This window comes from Abramis brama, assembly GCF_963993115.1.
Source record: "Abramis brama genome assembly, chromosome: 23".
Classification (NCBI taxonomy): domain Eukaryota; kingdom Metazoa; phylum Chordata; class Actinopteri; order Cypriniformes; family Leuciscidae; genus Abramis; species Abramis brama.
The window spans coordinates 27,254,440-27,275,852 of NC_139985.1; the positions used below are offsets into that span (position 1 = coordinate 27,254,440).

Consider the following 21,413-nt stretch of genomic DNA (forward strand, 5'->3'; position numbering starts at 1 on the left):
CAACGTGCTTTTGCAGTGTTGAGCATTGTAGCCAATCACAGACATGTCTGTTGAACGCATCGGCCAATCAGAGGCGTTTAAATGAGTCGCTGTGCTTAAGATGTGCTTTGCATGAGCTCACCGAGTTCTGCACTTTCGCAAACCTGTCATTATCATTGGCAATAAACTTAAAGGGATGGTTTGGAGTAAAATCAACCTAGGGTCCTTTGCACCATGACCTCGAGCCAAACACCCCCCCAGAAGCCTTTTAACCCTTGGTTGAACATTTTTAAAGTTAGAGCTTATTAAGAGATATCAGCAGAATGGCTTAGTGCAGGCACTAATGGATCCTATGATGTATCTTGTAAATTACCCCACTAATAATGCCCAGAATGGTGCCAAACTTCTACAGTAGTACAAATAGGTTCTGTACTCATAAAACGAGGCATTGGAAAGTTTGTAAGTACATCAGAAGTTTACTTAAATAACACTTGCCTGATGGCTAATGCTACCGCTAACCCGGTCGTATTAGTGCATTCCTGGAACTGGGCGTCGTTACACTACATCCTTATGCATCGCTTTCTGCCAGGACTTTTACGTGCTTTTCCCAAAACACGGAAGTGACCTCGACGTGCGGGTTAGCAGTAGCATGAGCCGTCAGGCAAGAGTTATTTAAATAAACTCCTGAAGTACTTACAAACTTTCCAATGCCTCGTTTTATGAAGTAGAAGTTTGGCACCATTCTGGGCATTATTAGTGGGGTAATTTACAAGATACATCATAGGATCCATTAGTGCCTGCACTAAGCCATTCGGCTGATATCTCTTAATAAGCTCTAACTTTAATAATGTTCAGCCAAGGGATAAAAGGCTTCTGGGGGGTGTTTGGCTCGAGGTCATGGTGCAAAGGACCCTAGGTTGATTTTTCTCCGAACCATCCCTTTAAGATGCAAATAAGAGATTCACTGCAATGTATTTGATATTCTTGATGCTGCTCTGATGCACTCCATTACGCACCGCTCTGTTTGTTGTTAGGATGACTAAAAGTTCAGTGTTCTAGCTCATCAATGTCAAAATTATTAAAGGGGTGGTATAATGCCCTTTTCACAAGATGTAAAATAAGTCTCTGATGTCCCCAGAGTGTGTATGTGAAGTTTTAGCTCAAAATACCCCACAGATATTTTTATATAGCATGTTAAAATTGTACATTTTTGAGGGTGAGCAAAAACGCACCGTTTTGTGTCTGTTCCTTTAAAAGCAAATGAGCTGCTGCTCCCGGCACAGAGGGCGGAGCTTCAACAGCTTGTGTCATTTTACCTCACACAGATATCCACTGGAAATGTCAAAAACTTTAAGCCTTTTATGTTCAAACCGGATTCAGATAATGATGGAGAGACTCAAGAAGAAGTGACAACATGTAGAATGCAACAGCATGTTTAGGAATGGTTAGTTGATGAATTTATGTAGCTGATGTGTAGTTATCTTCTAGTCATTGATTAGCATATTCTGTCTTGATAATCTATAAATCGTGTTTCGGGGGGTGGGGTTTATGTAAATTTTAGGGTTGGTGATGTCACTAACCCGGGAGGAATGTCGTGTAGTCTCTACCAGCCGTTTGTTGTAGTCCTTAAAGGAGAACTCCGGTCAATTTTAACATTGAGCTCATTTTTTGGTAAATTTGGAGTGCTGTCAATACAGAGAACAACGACAAAAATCGGTGTTGCCTACACTGTGTTATCCTCTTTTTAAAATTTGCACCCTGTTGACTTCAATGGGGCAAGTTTTAAACCTGCTTTTAGCCTCTTAACATCCTTGATGTGTCTTTACAAGTGCACAGGTCATGTGAGTGATTCCTTTCAGAGTGAACACGGTGAATCTGACTGCAGTAGATGTGAAAGATATGAATAAAAGTGATGTTAATTCAGCCAGTGCACATACCTGTATTTACATCCTGTTTTTGGTCGAAGTCCACAGTAGTCGATTGTCGAGTTCACGCGCGTGATCATAGGTAACTAAGCAACAGTGGAGAACTCGACAATCGACTACTGTGGACTTCAACCGAAAATAGGAAATAAATACAGGTATGAGCGCTGCCTGAATTATTATCATTTTTATTCATATCTTTCACATCTACTGCAGTCAGATTCACCGTGTTCACTCTGAAAGGAATCACTCACATGGCTGGGCACTTGTAATGACACATCAAGGATGTTAAGAGGCTAAAAGCAGGTTTAAAACTTGCCCCATTGAAGTCAACAGGGTGCAAATTTTAAAAAGAGGATAACATGGAATTTTGTCGTTGTTCTCTGTACTGACAGCACTCCAAATTTACAAAAAAATGAGCTCAATGTTAAAATTGACCAGAGTTCTCCTTTAAAAAGCGATTTCTTTAAAAGCAAATATCTCCCTTTGCTTTGAACTTTGAGCTTCGTAACTTTGCAGATGTTGTTTATGCTCAAACAGCAGCATTACACAATAACTAAAGTTAGAAAAGTGAAATCATAATCAACCACCCCTTTAAAGAAGGTGGGACTTACCGTTCACAGAAGGGTGTTATCAGTGAACGAATGCCTAGTAAAATGTAAGTAGATAAACATTTATATTTGTAAATACAATAGAAATGTCCGGTGACGCAAATTACTCAACTTTTTTTTTTTTCAATTTTGCCTTTTTGAATATGAATATGAAAATATGCTAACTTCCTTGATTCATGTAGAGAGAATGTATGCATACTTAAAATAAAATAAAATAAAATAAAATATTATTTGCAAAAAGTTTAAATTATTTCACTAATACAATAAGGCTTTCTTTTTCTTTATTCCCTTAAATTGCTTTTATAATTAATTAATTAATTCCTTTTCATAAGAATACCCAATTTTAGTGTGGGCTAAAGTCCCGAATATCCACTGACCTTACAACCGCCCCTGCAATACACTATGAATTCTGAGAAGATTTTTTCTGTAATGTTTTTTTAATGGGTGCTTTGGTGTGCATACATTTATGAATTATGGACACCTTATATAATTTGGTCATTGGTGACCTTTTGGAGTTTCCAAGTATTAACCCTAAAAAAGCTTGTAGAAAATAAAGTTTTGTGAGAATCACCCTTCAATCTCATGGTTTACTTTGCTGGATACTGCAAATGATGACCAAATGAACATATTAAATTGCGTATGCTTAATTTCACGACAAGTGTGCAATTAATCGTGATTTAAACAATTAATCTGTTGACAGCTCTAATGGATATACATGAGCACTTTAAAGCATGGAAATCAACTAATTTATATAAAATCACAATAACAAAAACTCCTGTTTGTGTTTAAAAAGTCTTTAAGAGTTAGTTAAGTTCACTTTGCATGAGACGATAGCCAGACAATTGTTCTTTGAAGATTACTGACAGAAATTTCTTTCAGTTGACCCACCTGAGGGTCACTGAATATTTCCAACCAATGCTCGCCGGAAATAATAAAAAACCCATTTGCTGAAGCAATCATGACATTTTAGCTGCTTCTGCAAGTGTTGAGCTCTTTTATTGAGTGTCGTGAATCATGTTTCAAGGGACTCGTACCCAAGCGCTCTGAATCTGAAGTGCAGTGCTGTACCAGGTGAAGAACTGAGCATGTTTACGACATCAGAAAAGTCATATTGAGTTGGTTATGTGAGGCAAATGTCAAAATGTATTCGTTTACTATATTTGGTCTGTCATTGAGAGAAAACAAGTCTTTGCATTAGAGGACATAGTTAAGCCACACAGATTTAGCCATGTAGCTATTCTGGCGTAAGATAACAGTGGCACCACTTATTTAAATCTTTAATGCTATTAAAGATAATATGTATCATACTTCTGAAGCTATTTAGAGGGTAAAATGACCAAATGACAGAGTACCAGCTCTTATCACGAACCTAGTGGGAAAAACACTGTTCAGAACAGCAGCACCCAGCAAGACAGTCTTCTTCTGATTCATTACCTCGAATTGGGAAGTACGGACACTGACTCATCGCTACAACAACACTGTTGGAGAAACAACCCTTGCTCTGTGCAGCAGGTCGAGACAGAACTGAGCGCTGATGTACAGGCGCTGAACTGGGTGTTGCTTGTTATTGATAAGACACTGGAGGTGTTTTGATGGTGTACAGGAGAGGAAGAGCAGACGCTTGACCGCATGCTGGTGCGGGGAGAACCGACACGCCTGATTGGACAACAATACCAGACATGAAACCATAGCAATGCAAGATGGGAACAGTTAATGTGTGTGTGTGTGTGTGTGTGTGTGTGTGTGTGTGTGTGTGTGTGTGTGTGTGTGTGTGTGTGTGTGTGTGTGTGTGTGTGTTAAAGATATAAAAGATTGAATGACGCACAATTTTCTTTTATTAAATCCAGACAAGACAGAGGTACTAATCATCGGTTTAAAAAACCGCCCACAAAACCTCTCACACTACAACTTTAACATAGTAGGATGTCCTGTTACTTTATCCTCTACAGTAAAAGACCTAGGTGTTATACTAGACTGCAACCTGTCTTTTGAAAATCATATTTCATATGTTACAAGAACAGCCTTTTTCCACCTTAGAAACATTGCTAAGCTACGTAATATGCTATCAGTTTCTGATGCAGAAAAATTAGTTACTGACTTATAAAGCCCTAAACGGTTTAGCTCCAGTCTATTTAACGGATCTTCTATCGCCCTATAATCCATCGCGCTCTTTAAGATCACTAAACTCGAGGCTTTTGGTCATACCTAGGATATCTAGGTCCACCAAAGGAGGGAGAGCATTTTCACATTTAGCTCCAAAACTCTGGAATAGACTTCCTGATACTATTCGTTGCTCAGACTCGCTCTCCCAGTTTAAAACTAGATTAAAGACGCATCTCTTCAGCCAGGCATTCATATAATACTTTTAATCTTACAGTTAAATCCGACCTCTAGTTCATAAACGCCAGAGGAGAGCTGGCCCCCGACTGAGCCTGGGTTCTCCCAAGGTTTTTTTTTTCTCCATTAGGTCACCAGATGGAGTTTTTCGGTTCCTTGCCACTGTTGCCTTTGGCTTGCTCAGTTGGGGATATTTGGGATATTTAATTTAATTAATCAATCAACAATACTATTGATCAGCATTACCAAATGTGGACATTTTCCACTAGAAACAAGCATTGATGTATTATTTTAATTTAATACTGTGAAGCTGCTTTGATACAATCTGTATTGTGAAAAGCACTATATAAATAAACTTGACTTGACTTGACTTGACTTGACTTGACTTGTGTGTGTGTGTGTATGTGTGTGTGTGTGTGTGTGTGTGTGTGTGTGTGTGTGTGTGTGTGTGTGTGTGTGTGTGTGTGTGTGTGTGTGTACGTACGTACCTCTCTCCACTGCTTGGTCTCCACACCCTGAGTGTACAACACACACACTGTAAAAGGGACAAAAATAGCAAAACTTTAGTGCCAATGTTCACTTATATACAAAAATACAGAAATTAAACAATAATATGAACTTCTCAAATTAACATTTCAGATATGAGATATGAAACTATAAAAATTGTTGTTATTTACTGAAAATCTTGTCAGTCTAGATATGCATCCATTCATGATGCCTTAAAATGCAACACATCAAGGCTGACATCAGTGACGTTTTTTAATGAGTCTGCTTCTGTAATGGTATTAGGAAAACAGAAATGGAATTATGTTGTCAAATGCTCAATCATTTCAATACTAGTTGAAAAACAATAAATGTGGAAACATTTAATTAATTACTTTTTCAATTCATTTCTATTTATATAAAATACCATTGGCAAAATTAATAATGTATATCTTTATGACACTTTTATGGTGATCCTTATTCATGTTCATTATGTAGAAGCTGCATTCTTCAACATTTCTCTTTTGTGTATCACTGAAGAAAGTCATACGGTTTTAAAGTGGCTCTATTTTGCCATTTTAAAGATTCCTAATTTTGTAATGCTTGTATTCCTAATGCTTGTAAACCTAATCAATAGGTTTACAAGCATCTATCGACTCACTTCTCAAAGAGTCTGAAAAAGGTGTGTTCGAAGATTCAGTCTCTCTAAACCCTTCCTTTCCACAAGCCTACTCTGCTCTGATTGGTCAGATGGCCCAGTCTGTTGTGATTGGTCTACTCTGCTCTGATTGGTCAGATGGCCCAGTCTGTTGTGATTGGTCTACTCTGCTCTAAAAGCTATATTACGCGCTGCATGAAGGGTAATTTTTGAAAAAGTATAATAGGGCACTTGAAAATGTTGTGAAGTTGAGCTAAATTTTAATTTTTGGGTGAACTATTCCTTTATTATAACTCCCTGTCTACCACTCCAGCAGATGAGAGCTTGCTGCCATTCTGAGTTCATGTTTCATTCAGGATAATCGGATACACGCAGAGCTTTGCAGATGAGAAGAATTCATCAGAATCACGCTGGTGTTTGACGAGAAGCGAAAGACAGGAGATCAAGAAGAAAACGAGTGGGGGTCGCTAATTAATGCAGAAAGAGTATAAAATGAAAAGACAATCTTCCATTGGCTGTACTCACGTGGATCAGATTTGGAGAACGTGTCTCTGTCTAAAAGATTCCTGCAGAGAAAGAAAAAAAACAAGATCAGTATAATTCTGACAGCTTGATTAAACGCTATCAGTGACACACTGACATTTGAAGCTTTACTGAAGAGGCTTTTTGACAATTTCATTAAACTGTATTATTGGAATTCCACAAAAGCAGATATCAGGATAACATTTCAAGACAAAGTGTTGACTGCAGGCTGCCTTAAAAATACCCATGGCATTTTCACATGTTTAAACCTCAAGTTACAAGTAACATAAGCATTTAATAAATAACATCACATTTGTCAATTGAACTACAGTAGCAGTGATATCGCTGCTAAAAAACAGTTTCACTTTCAACATGTGAGCTAAAAGGTTAAAAATGTCACAATGTGATGGCAAATGCTTCACTATATGTTCCTTTTCTGTTTTTAAATAGATGTTCAAGCTTTTATTAAAACTAAAAATTAAACTAAACATAAATACTATACTAAGTATATTAATACTAAGTATTATTAGTATAAATAATAATAAAAAAATACTGTTGTCCAGTGGATCGAATCGCGGAATCCAGTCACGAAACGTCATGGAATTTGGCTATTTTTGAATGAATAAATCAAAAGTAGGGCTGTACAATGAATCAAATCTCGATATGGACTAGTGTCTATGAATATTAAAGCTAAAAGAGACTGCAATTGTTCTACGCGTCTCTGGGAATGAGCGCTCAATGTGTGCTCCACTAACTGTTACACACACACACACACAAACACACACACACACACACAGAAGCACGCGTGACTCACGCTCGTGGTGTTTTCAGCGTTTCACTGTATTGAGACATGATGTAGGCTACACATGTGCATTTCATCGCAGAGCTGCTATTAGAGTAACTTGACGAGAATTTCACCATTTCATTTGATAAAACTATCATTCATTCGTTTCATACACATAGAACTGTTATGTCTTTACGACAACCTGTCAAAATAAAAGTTCGGTATAACTTGAAGAAATTATAACAGAAATATATTACTATTGCACAGTAAAGTATACTTCAGGCCTAATAATAATAATAATAATAATAATAATAGTTTATTAAAACACACAGAAACTCAAATGCCTAAAACCCACCAAAATAAAAGTTCGGTCTAACTCAATTTTTGGGATTGGGGATATTACAGTATACTCACTACAAAAAACTAGACTACACCACTGCTGTTGTCCAATCAATCCAATAGCCAAGTTTACTAACCACCGAAGTATGCAAATAAGAAGAGGTTTGCAAATGTATTTTAAAAACTTGAAACCTGATAACAAAAAAAACACACAAAAAACACACCAAAAAAACAAGAGCACAAATCAGATACTGGAATATACTAACAAAAAAAAAACTATAATAATGACACCTTAATTCACTTTGAAAATGAACTTTTATAATGGTTTTATAAAATAATCATGAGGACATGCCACTCAAAAATCACATGATCAATGGCAAATCTTCATATGTATATTTGGTTTGCAGCCAGTAAACCAGCATTTACTTTAATGTGGACATGTACCATGGCAATCTCAAGTTTGTTTTTGATATGTACCATGATAGTAACATGGTATTCTTTTAATCACATTAGTGTACCCTGTGAATAGCATCATAAGATAATCATCAAGTACCATGGTATATATCGAAGTACCATAGTATTATATAATACCATGACTGTACCATGTACACTACAGTACTTTTTGTGCAAGTTTACAAAAGTTTCTCTTATTCTATGCAACATTCATTCATCCAGAAACTAGAAACTGTCACATACTCCCACACCAGAGATTGGACTACACTCTAGAGACCAAACAAGAGTTTTGCAGCAATTGTTTACAGTACTATGTGGATTTTTATTATATCTTTGGAACTGTGGTAGATTGTTATCTCGGTTTCTAATTGCAGCAGATCTTCGTGTACATCCTACCCAAACTTTTTTTTAACCAACAGTAATTATCAGACATGTTTTTTTGTTGCTAAGATGTTTGCTCTCTGTCAGGGCAGGTGGTTCAGAAAGTGATTTTCTGTTTTTCTCTTGTTGTTTGACTCACATTAAAACAGGGCTCTACAGTGTGACAATTTAAGTTAGCAGCACCACCTTCTCCTTGGAGGACTTAAACCTCCTGGTGCCTCTTAAAGAACCTGATAATCAGGTCATGACTTTCCCAAGGACTTACCATTCACTACACTGTGATGTGCCGCTATAGCAGCCACACACACTTTTAAGGTCGGAGGGGACAGCCACCTCTTCTGCAAGAAGGAAGCACTGATCCGAATGTGCATCTCTGTGTGTCTTCCCTCAGAAAGAACACCAATCTGCAAACAGATGCCACTATTCACCGTAGGTGATTGTCCACTTAGGTCTTTTCAACGTCCTGTCCAAGGGCCAGGCATGGAGGTTCCAGAGGTCTGGACGTGGGAACAAAATTGTGCCCTGCCCCGAGAAAGAAGGTCCTCCCTGGAATTCACCAGAAGGGGGGTTTCGCAAGGAGCATGAGCTCCGAGAACCAAGTCCATACTGGCCAACCATCAAAACCTGTTCTTTATCCTCCATCCTTTACACGACGTCTGTGCAATCAGACTCACTGGGGGAAATGCATACTTGCGAAGGCCTTGGGGCCAGATGTGTGCCAGCACGTCCATGCCGAGCTGAGCTTCGGACAAGGAATACTACAGTAGGCAATGGGAGGGTTCCTTGGAAGCGAACAGGACCACATGTGCTTCGCCGAATCACATCCAAACTCTACCAGAGGGGCACCAATGAAACAAAAGTTTTTCGACATACCTGTGGTAGGTACTTTGTGGTGAGGCGGAGCCGGTGTTGCCATATAGAAAGCTTTGCTTCCTGATCCAGGTGGCCATGAGGTGTTGAGACACCTACCGTTCTTCAAAGGCCTGCAATAGTATCGGTCTGTGAAAGTTGAGAAAGCCATTTTTTTTGCCTCCACATAACTAGTGCATATCCTCGACTATTGAGTGCAAGGATGTGCACCGCGAAAATCTAACATCCTCCATCTGTTTTTTTTTTTTTCACCACTGTTGGGCAAAAGTCCTCCACAGTGTCGCCGAATAGGCCTCCTAGGAAGATGGGGCGTTGAGAAAGCATCCTTAAGGTGGAGCCTTAGGTAGCACTCCTGGACCACAGAATTGGACATCGCCAAAATCCAAAATAAAGAATAAAAAAAGTGAACATTGCCTGACCAAATGCCTGAGCTGTGCCCTTCGACGTTCCTAGGGCGGAATTCGACAGTGAGCGTAGTTTCTGAATGAGCGCTGGGTCTTTGCTGTCATGGATAACGTGAACTTACAGGCTTTGGACGAGAGTCTCAGACAAAACCTCTAGGTGGTGGCGTGTCGTAGGCACTAGTGTTGTCAAAAGTACCAGTTCTTCGGTACTGAAATTTTTAAAATGTGACGATACCAGCATTTCTGTAGTACCGGTACCTACCAATAGGCAGCTGCTTTCAGTCGCTTCCGTGTTTATCTAAGCGAGGGGCTCCAGACTAACTTTTTTACTAGGAGCACTGTAGCCAATATATACCACGATATATATAGTGTCTGTGTATATTAAACCGCAAAAGACTTTTTAAATATTAACCCTGCATGTTCTGCTGGTCTCTGTGTGAATGAATGGCACAGATGCCCGGTTTCATTTACCACACACACACACACACACACACACACACACTGAAGCACGAGTGACGCTCGCGCTGTTTTCAGAAATTGACAGAAATAATTATATTAGGCTACTATACAGAAGATTTAGCTACGTCTCCATGTATTAAGATAGAGGGTTGCTTATTTTTCACCTGATTTTTTTTATAAGCAATATTTACGTTTAAACAGCAATGCTTATATGTATTATTTACTTATGATTACCGTCATAAATAATAGTAATTGATTTTTTTTTTTTTTTTTTTTTAAATAGTTAAATAAAATAGGAAAAATAGTTCCAACAGATTTTGCTGTGGTACCGAAATTGGTAACGATAACCGTAAAATCGTAATGGTATCGGTACCAACTACTGGAATTTTGGTGTCGTGACATCCCTAGTAGGCACAGAAGCAACACAATCGTCCGCTCAGCCTTGATGCGCTGGAGTAATCCCTGAGTATACCGCTGTGGGTAGTGAGGGTGAAAGAACCTGAGGAGTGTGTTCTGCCAGTAAAAAAAACTGTGGGAGAGTGAGGCTGAGTGAGGTGATCCAAGACCAGAAACCAATCATCTAACCGTGATTGCTCGGGGCAGGAGGAATCCACTCAACAAGCCGGATGTTTGCGGCAGCACGGGCAAGCACAGCAGCCATCTCAGCGTCAGACTCAGTCTGCACAACCACCTGTTGGTGGGATTCCAGGTGAGTCTTCCACGCCAGAATGCCTCTGATAATGTAATTGAACTTTCTTGCACTTATCTGTGCGTATGAGAGAGCGAACCGCTGAAATGCACCGTAGGAATCCAGCAAAGCTTCTAAGGTGAATGAAGAGAGATTCACAGGCTCCGAAGAGCCAATCTGAATGAGTGGATGCAAGCCACCTTGTTTTACCCGTATATCCGCCAACTCTTATTGGCCTTTTCTGAAGTATCACCCTAGTGTCGTCACATTGACACTTTTCAGAACTGCTTCCGTCCGGCATGGTATAGGCCTAATAAATGATCCGTTGTGTAATTTGAGCTGAAACATCACAGACACATTCTGGGGACACCCGAGACTTATATATAGGCTACATGTTGTAAAAAAAAGATTTAATAATACTTCTTATTATTGTCAATGTTGAAAATGTTTTTGCTGCTTAATTTTGTGACTTTTTTTCCTTCTGAATAAAAATACATTTAAATAAAATATTAACAAAAGTATTCATTCTTTATTTTTTTTAATCTAACTTTTGAATGGTAGTGTGCCATAGTTTCCACAAAAATATTAAGTAGCACAACAGTTTCCAACGTTGATAATAATAATAAAAACAAATGTTTCTTGAGCAACAAATAAGCATTTGATCACAGGAATAAATTCCATTTTACAATATTATAATAGAAAACAGCTATTTTAAAATGTAATAATACTTCACAATATTACTGTTTTTACTGTATTTTTGTTCAAATAAATGCAGCCTCTGTGAGCATAAGAGACTTCTTTCAAAAACATTTAAAAATCTTTTCTCTGAACACAGATATTAATTCAATAGCTATAGTTTCACTTCTGTTGACATGAGCTATGAGGACGATGGCTCTGCCTCACTCCCAGCGGCACAACAGTCATCACATCTCAACTTCTAAATCAGAGATGGCATTTCTATTATGAGGATTACACACACATACCCACACACACACTCAGGATGGACTCAGGCAGAATAGATGATCAGAGGGAAATATGGGGTTTTGGTATCACTAAAAAAGCAGCTGTGATTACAGATTCTCTCAGCATCCGTCTGGAAAGGCCCTCACCCTACATGTTTCTGCTTCACCTCTCCTTCACATCTACAGGAATCTCTCTGCTCATAATCCTTTCATCTACCTAAATCAACCATGTTTATATCCACTGCAGATGATAATTAGCATGTTGGCCCGAGTCATCAGGAATACAGGAACTGACAGAAGAAAAAAATTGTGCCATCTCACTGCTTGTGCTCTCAGTAATTTAGTATGTTTCATTTATGGACACTTTTTGTAATTTATCTTTTTACATTACACACTGAACTGTGATTGGTCTTGTGCATATTTAACCATTCACAGCCTCTTTTACACTGCCATTTGTTGTTGAAATAATTGTAATTTTCATTTATGAAGTATTTTGATGATCAAATTTTCTGATTAAATTTAAATCATAAAATTGAACAACAACAAAAACCATTGTAATAAATAAAAAGTAAAACATAAATGGGTTAAAACAACTGTAATAAAAATAATTTTATTATTATATGAATATAAGAATATTACAACTTGCCATGTCTTTGGGTGTATTTTTATTTAAAATAAAACAAATTCAGACACAATGTATAGTAAAAAAATATTTAAAAATTACATAAATAAGGTCTCTGGTTGTGCAAATATATTTGTTCACATTTATCCTGTGATGTGTGCTCTGATTAGTTTGCTATTATATCCTTGATACTTACATAAACTTTAAAAAATATCCCATTAAATTTACAGTAAAAAAAAATACTGAAATTCAGAAATTCATTGTAAAAATGCCAGAAATTCACCTAAAAAAAACTGTGAGAATCAGCGCTTAATTTGTAAATTAATAGCTGCCGTATCGCAGTTTCATCTTCGGGATCTCTTTTGATCAGAAACACCATCAGCTTTACTCGTGGATATGGAAAATTAAAATATGTTTTTTGACATTGGCGATATTAACTTATTTTTATTAGAATAATTCATCAGGTAGATATACACTCTCTTTTGTGAGCAAAACAATTAGCAGAAAGCACCAACCAATGAGAATGATTTTGAACTTTAGAAAGCTGATCACAATTCTAAACACAACCTCCAAATACATCTGCATAAACCTGCACACGCTCTGTCTCTCACACGCACGCACTGTCATCATGCCATGCACTTGTTTATGCCGGATCATTCAGAGACAAATACTGGAACGCAAAAATCTGGCATTTTCTGGAACAGGATCCGGCTCAAATTAATTAGTTTGTTGTACTTTATTGTTCAGCCTTAGCTGAAAATTGGTCTTTAGTCTCGTCATACAATCACAAAACAGTTAATAATACACAATACACAACAGACAGCATCCACCCGATACATCTAACAATACACAACATCCACAATATCAAAGATTAAAATATTCACATTTTCTACCTTTTCAAAAGACTTATTGCATTTGGTACAAAGCACTGGTGACAATGTTGTTTTACAGGATGCCTGTATATTTTATAACTTATAACCGTATATTTAGTTAAGTTATATAATATACAAAATTTGCCTTTTTCCCTTAAAAGGCACCGACAACCACCAAAATAATACACGTGAAACTTGAAACAATTTTGGATAGTCTCATTTCATTACATAGTTTCCCTTGAGTGTACAACTGCAAAGATCAATAAGGCAAAGACAACCACTGTAAACACCTGGATAAATATAGCCTCTGCCCTTAAAGAGCTTCTTTGAATATTCTACAGTCAATATGAGTTTGCTGCCAGTGTTTGTTAAGTGTGTTGTGTTCTGTGCGTATGTGTGTGTTTTTTATTTTACTTTATTTTAATTTTATTTCTATTCTCACCCGAATGCTCTTTCTGTATGATATGTTGTTTATTGATTGAAAATAAAAAAATCATAATCACAAAAAAAATAATACACATGGAACAATATAAAGTCACATGATGGGCCCTATCTTGCACCCAGCGCAATTGACTTTGTTCACCGACGCATGTATCATTCCTATTTTGCACCCGCGCACAGCGGACTTTTCCCTCCACAGACGCACGTCGGTAAATTAGGGAATGAACTTGCGCTCCCGGGGGCGGTTCAGCGAAAAGAGGAGGTGTGTTCCGGCACAAACGTTCCCTGGTGCTATTTTGCAGTTTCAGAAAACAATTCCGCCACAGACCAGGAGAAACCTAGTCTAAAGTCAGTGGCGCGTTATTCAGATGCTATTTTAAGGGCGCATGCTTGGCCATAATGTAGCGTGTGCACAACACACACACACTTTGCTTCTCTCATCTACACACAGATGCAGCAGTTCCAATTTTTGCAAACCATACATAATTACAAGGAAAAATATTACCACACGAGGGAAATCATTATGGTGTCCATGAAGATGTGAAAAAATAGGCATAAATCTAGCTTAATTATTATACGCCTGTTTAACCGAAGCTAATTTGGGTGGGTTTCTCGCATCCCCATACAATGTCACTTCTCTGTCTTTTACGGCCGGTCTCCTCGGCTGTGAACCGCTCCTGGCGTGCGTCTGGCAAATCCGCTGTTATAATAGCAATCCGCCATGGAACAAGCGCGCCTGCTCTTAAAGGGAATGTGAGATGATGCTCTGATTGGTTTATTTCACGTTACACCCAAACCACACCTATGAGTAATGAAGCTACTTCAGACCAAACCATTTTAGATTTCCAAGATCTGCCCACAAAGTTACTTGCGTTTCGCGTTTGATACTTGCGTTTCAGATCGTTAAAATAAAATAGGGCCCAATGAATCAGAGTTCATCGTAAGTGGCCGGTTCATAAAACATGATGAATACTCGTATATAGAAGGTGCACAGGGTCACATACAAAGACAAAACAACATCAGGGCAACACATATGAAACTAAAATGATGCAATAAACATTAACTAAAGAGCAAAAAATATAATACAAAACACAAATGTACATTACTGATGACAAAATAAGAAAAAAACAAATAAAAAAATTTAATCATATGTGCAAAATTCATTACTAATCATATAGTCATTACTTACAAAAAAACTAATTTTACAGTATTTTACAGTAAAACAACCTGTGACCTGAGACGTTTTTCACATATCGTTAGGTACGTGTGTGTGCGGGCGTGTGTATGTGTGTGTGTTTGTAAAAATGCCATTTGGTACAGTATCCACCCTGTGTTGATATTGTGCGCAACCTGAAAACAAGCATTTAATTTACACAGAACCAAACCCCAAACCTAATCTTACCTAAAACTTTAACATGATTCAAGCAATATCCTTCAGGAAAGGCCAAACTATTTTTCTTCTTTTCATTCACTCTGGATTTTCAATATGGAAATGAATCTGCCCTGCTCTTTCATGAAAGGTTGCTCAGAGGCCAAATGTCAGCAACGTTATTACTTTCCTCGCATGCAGAATAAACACAGATGGCAGATAAGGTTTTGCAAAACATTTTAGAGATCTGCATTACTAAATTTATTCTGAACTCATCATCATCCATAACACTCATCCATGTTTATGTGCAGAATATTTAACATGAAAATATGAAATGCTCATGGCATTCCCATTAACACAGAATACACAGCGATTTGCTACGACAAAGCTACCAGAAGTCTTTTATTTTCGACAAGAGTTGATGATTTGAGGCTAGATGAGCGACAGCAACCGTTGGCAATGCAAAAAAGTTGAGAAGAGCATAAAATGTATGCAAATTATTAGAAATGCATTTTTTGTACTCATGCTGGTTTCATCTTGTGTTGAAAAACGTATAGCAGAGTCAAAATCTGCTAAGGGGTAATAGCTGTTGGTTTGTTTGGTTTTCTTGATTGCTTTGTACAGCACTTTAGGCTGCACTTGTGGCATTAGAAATGTGCTTTATAAGAAAATAAACTGAACTAATATTGGAACAACGGTTTAAAAATATATATTTTTCACTATTATTTACATGATCTGCATTTTCATGGGTTTAGATTTTTGTAATAAGACACAATAAAAACAACGGTACAGAATTAACTTGATTTTCAAATGTCAATGTATTTGCGACAGCTGAATGCAACATTTTTGACAAGCCAAACATGAATAAGCAGAATGAACTACAAAAAAAGCCTTTTGAATGTCTCCAGCACATTTTATAATAACCCAAAAATCAAACGTAGTTCACCCCTCACAAATGTTATTGTGTCCGTCAAAAACAGTTGGAATATTAGAACTAAAAAGATTGACATGGGCATCAATCACTTGCTGGCTAAAAAAATAAATGATTATTACCTTACAACCCATCTGTTTTTTTATCTACATAATTTAAAATCACGACATTGATGTCTATCAAAGAATAACGTGCACAATATACAATAGTATTTACGAGAAGAAGAGGTCCAGGGAGTTCACGGAGAACCCAAACTACCGGATGTTTTGAGTGCGTCATCGCTTTCTGAAAAGAAGGAGAAAATGCCGGCCTGGGGTGCGTTTCCCGAACAACGACGTAACTTTACTTGCCGGCTTTTTTTATCATTCAAATTTGGCTGGGTGGCTAATAACACATTTTTCTGTGGTGTGACAAACTCAGAACACATACTTAATTTTGACTTTACAGGGACTTTAAAGGGGTGGTATAATGCCCTTTTCACAAGATGTAAAATAAATCTCTGATGTCCCCAGAGTGTGTATGTGAAGTTTTAGCTCAAAATACCCTACAGATATTTTTATATAGCATGTTAAAATAGTAAATTTTTGAGGGTAAGCAAAAACGCACCGTTTTGTGTCTGTTCCTTTAAATGCAAATGAGCTGCTGCTCCCGGCACAGAGGGCAGAGCTTCAACAGCTTGCACTCACACAGACATGCACTGAAAATTTCAAAACCTTTTAGCCTTTTATGTTCAAACCGGAGTCAGACAATGATGGAGAGACCCAAGAAGAAGTGACAACATGTAGTTTCTGAATGGTTAGTTGATGAATTTATGTATCTTATGTGTAGTTATCTTCTAGTCATTGATTAGCATATTCTGTCTTGATAATCTATAAATCGTGTTCCGGGGGTGGGGTTTATGTAAATTTTAGGGTTGGTGATGTCAGTAACCCGGGAGGAATGTCGTGTAGTCCCTACCAGATGTTTGTTGTAGTCCTTAAAAAGCAAATATCTCCCTTTGCTTTGAACTTTGAGCTTCGTAACTTTGCAGATGTTGTTTATGCTCGAACAGCAGCATTACACACTAACTAGAGTTAAAAAAGTGAAATCATAATCAACCACCCCTTTAAACATCATAAAGGTTTTGGGGAGTCGCACCACATGACATTTTACAACCTGAACAAACCTTGTCATTAAATAGTCAAATTATCTGATAGTAAAGCTTTATAAACACGACTTTAATCAAGTGTTTACATGAAAACATGTCGCCATCTCCAATTTCAACAAATCTGAAAGAGATATTAAGAGATTTCAGAAGAGAATTTAAAGCATTCTGACAACAATGTGTGAAATGCTGTGCCTGTCCCCAAAGAGCCCATCGATAAAAGGGTTAGGAAGCAGGTGTGGATGATTATGATCGTAAATTGCACTCTTTGCTTGGTGAGTTTAATTTCAATTACTCATCCACTTTTCAACGGCCCAAAATGTAATTAACTTTAAGTATTGTCCTCTGCATATCAAAGAGCAAATAATCAGCCCGATCTTCTCCGTCACGCTTGTTGAAAGACACCGCGAGCGCTCGCACAAAAGAGCAGGAGCTGTTTAGAAAATAACCAAACAAAACCCTCCGCCTGCTTTGCTGAAACTATAAACCCCTCGCCAATAATATCCAGCACTGAAATCATCATTCAAGCATTTAAGACCATGTAAGATACATTTTTAAGTATCAGGATGAAGAGCTATTCTCTATTATAGTGATGATGGCTCAGCATGAGTACCTGCCATTCTTCATTAATCACTCTATGGCAGCAAGTGCCATCATTAAACCTCATTCATGTCCTTCTCATCACACCTATTGAAAATCAGAATATCTTGTCCAAAACTCAGCAAAGGTTCCTTTCTCTGTCTCCAGGAATCCTCCAGGAGGTTTAATTATAGCCCTTAAGAGCTTGGAGATGAAGCTGAATGCGTTTTGAGTGCAGATCTGAACCCCTGTGTCTCCAGAGCAGGGAGCCAATCCACCAAATATCCGTGTCTATCCATCGTTCTCCGGTGAAATACATCCCGGTTCGATACTCAGTGCCCATGAGAAATGTGCTGTTGAGGTCAACAAAGAATTCATTAAAGATTAATCCAAACTGGTAATGTGAGAGCTGTATGGATGGACACGGGCTTCTTGGACATGTCTGGAGGACCGGGATTATGAGTTCCTCTCGCAATGGGAACAATTGTATTGTTGACACGGTGTGATCATATCACAGTCGAATAAAGGTTAAGCAGGGTTTTGTGACTTTAAAGATCAATGAACGGGTTCCTTTCTGTGGTAATGTGAAGGAAAGCCTGTGCTAAAAGGGATATTTAACGTAATATATTTCTAATGCTTGTTTTACAATAGAGAGTGTACTGTAGATCCCTGTATTGTACTGGCACACTGTTTTTGTCGCATGCACTTTCAGGTTTACAATGATACACTTACAGTGCTGGTCTTAAAATAACTCGACTGCTAACACCACACTGAGTAAATACTGGGCACAACACATTAGTTTACACACAACACACCACACATTTAACCCAGCCGGCTGGGTGGTTTTATTCAGCGAGGACACATTAAATAGATCACAAGTGAAGGTTACAAAATGAATTATTGTTCATCAAACAATAATGAAAAAACATTTCAACACTATTACACAACACAACCATCTTTAATTAATAATAATAATAAATAAATGTTTTTTGAGCACCAAATCAGCAAATTAGAATAATTTCTGAAGGATCATGTGACACTGAAGACTGGAGTAATGCTATTACAGAAAAGAATAACCATTTTAAATGTTAAAATATAAAACAGTTGTAGTAAATTATATTAATGTTTCACAATATTACTGTTTTGACTATTTTTGATCAAATGAATGCAGTCTTGGTGAGACGAAAAAAAAAAAGTGTAATGGTTTTGTTAAGTTGCAGGTTCTGTTGCAGGTGTGAATCACTAAACAATCAAGTAAGTGTCTTTATCATGGAAAAATACTGAATTTGGTTCATTTTTTTTTTATGGATTTCATAGGGTCCTAAAGTGTATTTTTTATAAATTGCTGTTAAACCATATAAGTCTCATGATTTCAATTATTAAACTGCTTTTTTGATTACAAATTTTTTATTTAACCAATAAAATGGAATTCGGAAATTGGAAATTGGATTTTTTTTTTTTTAAATGGATTTTTTTTTTTAAAAACGGAATCTATTATTATTTTTCTTACATCATAGGGGCATTGTTTGATATACATGCTTCTTTTATATGCGTATTTACTGAAAACTCTTTTTTCCATCAGTGTCAAATACTGTACTGTGTAACTGACAGCACGCAGCAGCTGCGGTCCACAGACAGGTTGAAAATAACTCTGATAAGTTCCTTTAACACAAAACCACACTGCTCCAGGACAGCGGACAGACTCCTGACGTGAGCGAGGGAATGTCGGAGTGACCTGTGAGTCGGCGTTTGAAACGAACGGCTGGCTGTTATCACACCCGAGAGGGCTGGTGCGTGTAAGCAGTGCAGTGCTGTGAGGTGGCAGTTTTGCTTTGCCACCAGATCCCGTCAGGCACGGCAGAAACACTATAAAGGAAGCGTCTACAGGCTTCTTCCCTCAAGAGAGAACATACTGACTGCTCTGGAAAAGATGCCAGCTCTATTTTCTGCAACCTTCTGCTTGATTTCACATTTTTATCTCATCAGTTCTCTCCTTCCATATCTCTCTCTCTCTCTCTCTCTCTCTCTCTGGCCTCAAACTCCCATTACTATGAGCTCCAAAGCTTTGATCGCTAAAACACAGCATACACTCGCCCCTCAGTAAATCAATGCCCTGGAGTCAATCCTCTTGTGTGTATGAGTGAGTGAGTGTGTGTGTGTGTGTGTGTGTGTGTGTGTGTGTGTGTGTGTGTGTGTGTGTGTGTGTGTGTGTGTGTGTGTGTGTGTGTGTCAATAAGTAATAGTGAATGATCTTATGGTTTTTTTTATTTTAAGTTTCTTTTTAAGGAATAAAAATGAAACCGTATTTGTAAGCTTTGTCTGTTTGTGGGGACGAGTCTGTGTACTGTGATATGTCATACTAGTTGAGCTTCAAAGATAATTACATTTTGGAGGCAATAATCAAAAGTCTTTTAATGAAGATGTTCCAAAATAAGACTGCACTTTCTGTCACCATCCCAAATCGGTCCTTTAACTCTCACAGCAACAGAGCTTTGATGTCATCTAGAAATAGCTGCAGGCAAGCCCATTTTCTCAAGCTGTATCAGAGGAGATGATGTACGTTTCACAATATCATGAAGGATGTATCAGTTTGACAGCTGGATCTCTGAATAAAGGAGATCTTCAGGGGGAGCTGACACATGATGTGTGTGAAGGGTGTGAACAGCCATCAAGGGACCACCTCAAACCTTCTTCATGGTGATGAAGATGCAGACTGGGCTTCTAGTATCACCGGATGACAGATTCATTCAAATTAGGAATACTAAGCAACCCCTCAGCATCAAACCTATAAAGACAATTCGCAAAATGCATGTCACATTATACTACTGGAGTAAAAATGGTCAAATTTAAAGTGCCCCTATTTTAAAGATTCCTAATTTTGTTTTGGAGTCTCCTACAATATGTTTACATGCATCAAAGGTAAAAAAAACACAATATACATAACATACATTTTTCGATGATTCTCAAATGACTCCGAAGAAGATTCAGTCTCTCTAAATCCCTCCTCTGATTGGCCAGAAACAACATACTTTTTTTTTTTTAAACAAGTTCTACAATTTAATACTTCATATGTAATGGTATTATATGATTTGTTAATTGTATTAAAAGATTACGCCTTCAATAAAACATTTGCAATTGGTTTGTAAAAAGTGTTGTAATCCATGTTTTTACTTTGAGTTTTCATTGCATTTACGCTGTTCTGACCAGCAGGGGTCACCAGTGTGGCGTTTCGAATAATCTATGCATAAACGCTCTATGCATGAACTCTGCTGTTTACGTATTTCCAGTAGAATCTCAGCCAGCGTCTTTACTTCCGCATAGCGCGTTATATAGCGAAGTGTACTAGCGCCAAAACTTTCTTAAAATTAATTTTCTCAGAAACGGAGACAACGATTTTAGAAACCGATTCGCTAGTTGGATTTCACATGATATGAGAGAATACTCTCCCTCAAAGCTGTCGATGTAGCTCGAAATATACAATTGAAAGCCTTTCTCTTTCTTACTCTCAGGTGTGACAGCTAACTGCCTCACAATACTGTTAACATCATTCACGTTAACCGCTGGAAGTTCCTGTAAACAGCGAGTGTAATTGACCATTATCTC

General features: G+C 37.7%; 1 protein-coding gene across 2 annotated transcripts in view; it reads right to left on the reverse strand.

Moving 5' to 3' along the window:
- Nucleotides 1–21,413, reverse strand: part of cpne5b (copine Vb) — a 177,392-nt gene that overhangs the window by 121,859 nt on the left and 34,120 nt on the right. For both annotated transcript variants that reach the window (XM_084101389.1, XM_084101388.1), the window contains exons 2-3: nucleotides 6,516–6,556; nucleotides 5,338–5,384 (exon numbers count right to left, since the gene is read on the reverse strand). In XM_084101389.1, coding sequence (XP_083957515.1) covers nucleotides 5,338–5,384; nucleotides 6,516–6,556 — 88 coding nt within the window. The remainder of the gene's footprint in view (nucleotides 1–5,337; nucleotides 5,385–6,515; nucleotides 6,557–21,413) is intronic.